Source organism: Pimephales promelas, chromosome 13 (assembly GCF_988280905.1).
Source record: "Pimephales promelas chromosome 13, fPimPro1.hap1.1, whole genome shotgun sequence".
In the NCBI taxonomy this organism is placed as follows: domain Eukaryota; kingdom Metazoa; phylum Chordata; class Actinopteri; order Cypriniformes; family Leuciscidae; genus Pimephales; species Pimephales promelas.
In genome coordinates this window covers 15,365,016-15,372,288 of record NC_142781.1, presented here as the reverse complement: position 1 = coordinate 15,372,288, position 7,273 = coordinate 15,365,016, and the positions used below count along the sequence as shown (strand labels likewise).

At 36.9% G+C, this 7,273-nt stretch overlaps 1 protein-coding gene across 14 annotated transcripts in view; it reads right to left on the bottom strand.

Annotated features, from left to right (window-relative positions):
* dab1a (DAB adaptor protein 1a) overlaps positions 1-7,273 on the bottom strand; it is a 454,080-nt gene that overhangs the window by 5,687 nt on the left and 441,120 nt on the right. For 10 of the 14 annotated variants that reach the window (XM_089118509.1, XM_039691911.2, XM_089118513.1 and 7 more), the window contains 2 exons: positions 6,585-6,709; positions 4,930-5,035 (listed from right to left, as the gene is read on the bottom strand). In XM_089118509.1, coding sequence (XP_088974635.1) covers positions 4,946-5,035; positions 6,585-6,709 — 215 coding nt within the window. In that variant the 3' untranslated portion in view covers positions 4,930-4,945. The remainder of the gene's footprint in view (positions 1-4,929; positions 5,036-6,584; positions 6,710-7,273) is intronic. The other 4 variants (XM_039691914.2, XM_089118515.1, XM_089118517.1 and 1 more) reach the window with 1 other exon arrangement.

Here is a 7,273-nt window from a genome sequence, read left to right as displayed (position 1 = left end):
CAAAAAAGGTCACTGACACGCACGGGTATTTCTTTTCCCATCATGGCAATCTGTCGAGCTGGTCGTGTTTGACCATTGGTTTGACTGGCTTAGTAACAATAACTAGGGGGTGTGGCTTCTACAAACGGTCAATTATAACGGGCTTTCCTTGTCATTAAAGTAAACCTACCGACATCCATTGCCATTATGTTTGGAATGACTTAATGCAAGAGGAAAAAAGTCAGTTTTAGACGCATACTTTCCCGTTTGATAATTTTAATATGTCGTTTCTCCTCGCTAAATAAAATGATTAATTACAGATGCATATTCTATTCAACTTATTTCCAGTTGTGTATTTCGGCTTAGCAAAACAAGAGTTTGATAGACAAGTAATTACAGTTGTCAAATCCCCCACCTACAGTTCCAACAGCTCTGTTCTCTGACATATTGTCATTAATAATCGCTGTCGTTGATTGCGCCTGTACTTTTTCCCCCTTGTCCATTCCATAGATGTGTGTGAACGAGAGCAAATTATTTATTTGACTTATTTTTGTAAACTATTTAAAATACAGTTTTTGTAGCAAAATGCACTGTAAGAGACAATATCATACCAGGATCATACACAGAACAAGTCCCTATATCAGTAAGCACGGTTTCTGAACTCTCTGAAACGCCTCGATAGTACTCTTGAGTTTTCTTCCAGGAACGAACAAGTCACGTTCATTATTTTAATCATTTCTGATCAAGGCAAGCGCAAAATAAAGGGGCGAGGCCTGGTTGAGTTGCATTAATAGTGTGTTGAAAACACTCTTTAAACGTTTGACCAATCACGGCACACTGCTCCAGCTGACCAATCAGAGCACATTAAGCTTTTCAGAAGGAGGGGCTTCATAGAGACAGAAACAGGGCTGCGTTTCCCAAAAGCATTGTTAGCCAATATGGTCACAAGTTTCGTCGTTATCATCATAGTTCAACGAGTCGATGTTTCCTGAAACCATCGTTTCCAACGAACATTCGCAAACAGCATCGCAAAGTTGTGTGGTTTGAACGACAGCTCTCGACCTGTGGTTAGAGGCATCGTTTCTATATTGCATGACATTTGGACGTAATAAATCCCTATCTTGAGCAAAATAAGCAAGCTGACATTCAGTACAATCGGTGCCTTTTATTTAAAATACATACAAATGTAATTTACGTCTTTTAGTTTGTCAAAAGATTTAAAGTACCGTGTTTGAAGAGTGCGCATGTGCGAACGTGCTCTACTATGTAAGAACGAGCTCAATATTGAGTCTGGTAATAAAGCAAAATAACTGAGAACAATTAGAAATAGTCCTCAGATGACATGTCTGTGATTTATATTAAAAAATAATCTAGCGTTAATTGGATCTCAAACAGTTTCATTAAAAGTAGTTATTACTCCACCACGTGTGAAACCAACGTGGTTGAACGATACTTTGCGTTTCGGGAAACAGTCGCGACTAGCTAGTTGATTTCTCCAACGATGCATCGTACTACGGTAGTGAAGCAGTGAACTATGTCATTGTATGGGAAACGCACCCCAGGGGAGTATTTCCCAAGAGCATTGTTAGCCAACTATTGTTGGAAGTTATGTCGTTTTCAGCAGTTCAACGAGTTTGTGTTTCCCGAAACCTTAGTTCCAACAAACAATCGCTATTTGATTGAATTCGATCTTGATGTTATTACTCCATCAAGTGGGTGACATCATTAACCAATGTGGTTGAACGACCAATTTGCGACAATACGGTTTCGGGAAAACAGTTGTGACTAGCTAGTCGATTTCTTCAATGATGCATCATACTATGGTAGTGAAGCAGCGAGTTACGTCATTGTACGATAAACACACCCCAGAACGATACTGACAGATATTGAAGAGAAGAGTTGCAGCAATGTAAAATATGTGAAAAAAAAAAAAAAAACGTTTTTTTTTTTCAACATTCAAGCAGGAAAACCTAGGCTGAGTCTGAAATCTCATACTATGTGAGTAGGTACTATATTTAAATAAGAACGTACTTTGAGACCGTTAAAAAAGTACGTTCTATATAGTATGAATATGGGTAGAATGAATGAGTCCGGACGTACTACATGCGCCATGTTGTTGTCGCGTGACATACGCTGTCACAACAGGGAGAAAATTTAAAGAGCCCATTCCAATGACTGCACCTGAACTACAGCCAAGTTTCCGCCATTTTCAAATATAACGACAACAACTCCTCTCCCGTGGCATCGTGGGATAGTAATGTGTCCATCGTATGCGCACTTCTGAATCTCGCCGGAAGTAGTAGGTCATCTGGGTACTTTTCGCCTTCTGTTTTTCGAATTCTATGATTTTGGACATACTACTCTGCTCACGTACTGTTTTTCACATACTATATAGTAGGGAAGTATTCGATTTCGGACGCAGCACTAGTCTAATAGTCCCCCAAAACAAGACTTTGTAAAAGGGCATAATATCGCATCTTAACCTTTGATAAAACCTCTCAAGATCTCTGTAAGAATGTTTTAAAATCACATCCAAATATTGGTAAGATTTTACCCACCAAACCAGGAACCAGTTTTCCTTCCTTTTATAGGGGGTGTATGTAGGTGTGTTAATATTTCAGTTGGGATCAGTGCTTCATTCATCATTAGGCAGGTAGAGATGAGTGTGCAACATCAGTCTTCCTAGAGTCAGAGAAACAAGCCTCTGGCTCCCGGAGCCCTTCATTAATGATTCATCCTGATGAGCTCATGTCTCCTCCAGACAGGTACCATCGAGCGATACCTTACTTTCGAGGCCATTCGGATTTTGGAAGTCCAAATTTTCAAAAAAGAAATCAAGGTGCTACTTTGTTTCATGTGATAAGTATTTGGGCAAGTCTTTTATTTGCATGTATTTTGTTTGAAATCATTGAGAAATGATTGGGAATATCATTCAATTCATTTTAAGTTGTGTAATACTGTATGTTGCATTGCAAGTTAATTTAGGTGTAGACAGATAAACAGAAAGAGAATGAAAGAGCTGAAATGTTTAAAGCACCAGCATTATTTTATGCTTTTAGTCGCAATGACAGAAATGAAAGATAAAAAAGGATCTAGTTTGCGTGTCAGACCTCCTTTTACTTCGGTTCGGATCAGTTCATCACAGTTTTGCTGTGATGAGTGACAATATAAAAAACATCTTGTATATCTGGAAATGACACAACACAGATACTTAGATGTGGATCATTCATGATGTTCATGGGTATGCAATGCAACCCCGCTGTTTAAAAAACACATTCAAAAGCATTGCTACTCTCACACATCAGGAAGCTTTATGGGATTAAAGGGACACACACACAAACTCACTCATACTCTGTCATAAACAAAACAAAATTACACTATAAAAGCATATAAACCATGTTCCCATGAGATGCATACCAGCGAAAGAGTGACTGCAGCAGCAGCAGGCAGGGACGGCGAGATGAGAAACGGAGAGAGAGAGAGCGAAAGACAGAGAAAGAAACTGAAGAATAAGGCCACATTCACACAGTAGTGGAATACACTTGTCAGTCCTGTTTGGAGTGGTAATTAAGTACAGTTACACTATACATATAGGAAGGCAGAAAAGGATAGCTGTCAAGGTTACGATTTTAATATGATGCAAAATGTAATCTTTCATTCTGCTTTCTACAGTCAGAAATGCAAAGATAACTCACAATTATTTTATTCTATTGACAATAATTATGGAAGCTTTTCCACTATGCAAAAAAATAAATGAAAAAAATAAAAATAAAAATAAAAATAAAAAAAAATAATAATAATTTTTTTTTAACTTTCAAAAATCGACTTTATCACTTCTGAGAAAAAAAAATGTCTGAATTGTGAGATAAAAAGTTACTTTATTTTTTGTTTTATACCGTGGCTGAAACAAGCTTCCATTGAGTTATATATTTAGACTTTAGGAAGGAAAAAAAAAACCTATTTAGCATGTACAGTAGTTTTATGAATTATCAGGTTTAGGTTTTCATTAGGTTTTTATACTAGCCAAAAGCTGCATTTATTTGATGAAAAATACATTAAAAACAGTAATATTGTGAAATTATTACAAATTTGTAATAGCTGTTTTCTGTTTTTATATATTTTAAAAATGTGATTTATTCATGTGATCATTTTCTGGATTTGATGCATAAAAAAATGTTTTTGTTTTTTTTGTAACACTGTAGAAGTCTTTACAGTCACTTTTGATCAATTAAAGTCACCCTTGATGTCAAAAATTATTAATTTATAAAAATAAAATAAAAACTTTTGAATGGTATATATAAAGCATATATATATATATATATATATAAATTAAAATTGTAAAACAACAACAAAAAATGTTAATTTAAATATGCCACTTAACGGAAGCTTAAAGAAAGTTTCCAAATATTTTAATAATTAGATTTTACTTTATAAAACCCAATTATCAATTATTTTTAAATATTTATAATATCACTCTTAATATTTAGCTCCCTTTATAATTTAGAAAGGGATTCCCCCACAAGTGGACCATCATATTTAAGGGTCCTAGGCATCATGAAAATGGCTGAAATGTCCTTGTTCAGAATGAAAAAAAAAAAGTATTTACTATCATTAAACTATGGTTACCATGTCACTTGGGTTAAAAACATAAATCAAGATCTCATTCGTGGACAAATCTCATAGAGGACTGAATCCAGATCTGTAATAGTACAAACAGGACAAATCAAGAGTCACACCTTTTAGTACACTGACTGTGTGTGAATGCAGTCAAAGAAAGATAGAGAGTAGAAAAAGTGTAAAGTATAAAGAGAAAGAGCACCACAACACACGGCCACGATGCGTGGGTCTATGTAATGGTGGTGAGGACGGGTGAAGGCGTGCTGACGTGACGTCATGGTTGGAGCAGGCCGACACGAAGAAGAGGGGGAATAAAAGAGGACAGATACCTACCCTGACCTGCCGCTATCTAGCTACCGACCTGAGGACTGTCCGTCTCTGAGCTCTCAGGCTCTGCTTGAGGCTCACTCGCACCCGGAGACTGCTGGGAGTCTCCAGCCTGGAAAAAGAGAGAGAAGCATAGAAGGAGAAGGGAAAAGGAATAGATTTGGGGAAAAGAAAGAGGAAAAGTGACAGGAAATAAGCTTGTATAAAGCAGCAGGAAAGAAGAAATCCATAGTAAATCAAATAGTTCACATATTTTTTTCTTGCAACGGTAAGAACGGACGCATGCTGTAAATGTGTAAAAAAGTAACCATCCATCCGTCCATCCATCTATTCAATACATTTATTATTCCACCCACACACTGATGTATTCAAAAGTTCCCGCACACATGTGCCCATTACCGGAGCAGTGAAAACCCTACTGTTAAAAAGGGTCCTGTATTGTACTACCGCATAAAAGACTTTAGACTAAAGCATTTTGGATTTTTATGAACATTCCCTCTATGGCTGCACTCGTAACACCTCGTGGCGGTGTGTGTGGGTGTGTAGTGAGTAAGTGATTTAGGAGCCCAATGCCATTTCAGTAGAGAGACACACACACAAGGACTAATTATACTTTTTGTTCAGCTGAAATATAAAAGAAAGGAGAAAGAGCACTAGCCAGGTTTCCATGGCATTTTCTGATGAGTCATATCTGATAGAGATCAGGACAGACAGAGAGAGAGAGAGAGAGAGAGAGAGAGAGAGAGAGAGAGAGAGAGGGGTGTGTGTGTGAGTGTTTATGAAATACAGTGGAACACTGATGTGTATATATGTTCATAGTTCACCCAAAATTACATTTTTGTCATAATTCAGTCATAGCCTATATGATGTCTTCTGAAGCAGATATAAGTGAAAAACATATTGAAATGTATTATTCATAATGCTACTGTGCCTCAATCACTGATTTGAACTTGATAACTTTAGTCCAATCCATGAATTAATAATTTAAACCAGTTTTGTGAACTGCAAAAAAAGACTGATGTCCATGAAATGCAAATAATGAACTCTAATGAAGATTTTAATTGCTTTATAACACAAATCAAAAACATGGTTTCCATGCTAACACTCTGAATACAGCAGACAGGCTATATAAACCATTTTATGATGCTTTTATATCCTTTCCACACCTCTGAATAGGATAAAATCTAAAGCTAGTAGTGAGAGTGAGCAGTACATTATTAAACTGTTTTTCCTTTTGTTTTCCATGGAAGTAAGAAAGTAAGTCGTTTAAGTTTGGAACAACACAAGGTGAGTAAAGGATGTCAGAATTTTTGTTTTACGTCATTAGTCTAAAAAGTGGTGGTCGTTTGGATAATACCTTTATTTAAAGGTGTTATATTCCTTATGAGGAAATAACTGACTTGGCTTGATGAGATATAAATATTAAAATCAGTAGGGGAGAATCAGGCTCTATTCTAATACTCCAGTTTTCATAAGGATATGCAATATGTATTTTTATTTTAACAATATTAATCATGTAAGTCTGCAAGGATTCATAAAGTCAGTTCTGACAGGAGTACAAAATTCTGATTCTGATTGTATTTTGTTTAAAAAAAAAGCACATGTGGGATTAAATCTGATATTGTTGAAAAACTACATTTCCCACAATCCGCAGTACTTACAGCATCCTCCTCCCCGCTCCGACTAGGGCTGCCCTCTGCCTCACCAAAAGAGTCATCGGTGGGCGGGTCACTAGCGTGGGACGAGGACTTTGACGGAGAACTCTGCCGGGGGGCCGGGGTGGGTGCTGTAGAGAGAAAAGGCCAGAGTTATGGTTAGTAACAGAGTAAATCTAACATTTGTTTATAGCACTATATAAAGCGTCTGATGTGTCGTTGGGCGACGCTAAGAAGGTACAAGTATGTTTTTCACCCGCTGGGATGAATATCTACCAGAACTAAATATCTGTTGCAATTTTACAGGAAGGGAGCTGAAATTTTCACACTTACATTAAAGACAAGGCTCATTTGTGATCAATTATACATGAAAACAATGTTTCTATTTAGGCTCATGCAACCTTAAACTGCTTCAGCGAGCCTTTTGCTCTCAAAGCTCAGTGATGGGTGTTGCATTCAGCCGAGGAAATTTGTGAAGCGTTAAAGGGATAGTTCACTTTGAAATTAATTTTTGATATGTTTTAGCTTAACTTTCGTTTTCTCACACAAACCGCTCGTTTCGTGTCTTAGGCCATCAATGTGTACTTACATTTACGAGTCATTAAATCATGTTTAATTTTAACTTCTCTGTGCATTCTTTTTGGTAGACCCCCTTAGCCTCCAGTGTATGACTGATAGACAGTTTGACTGAAAAA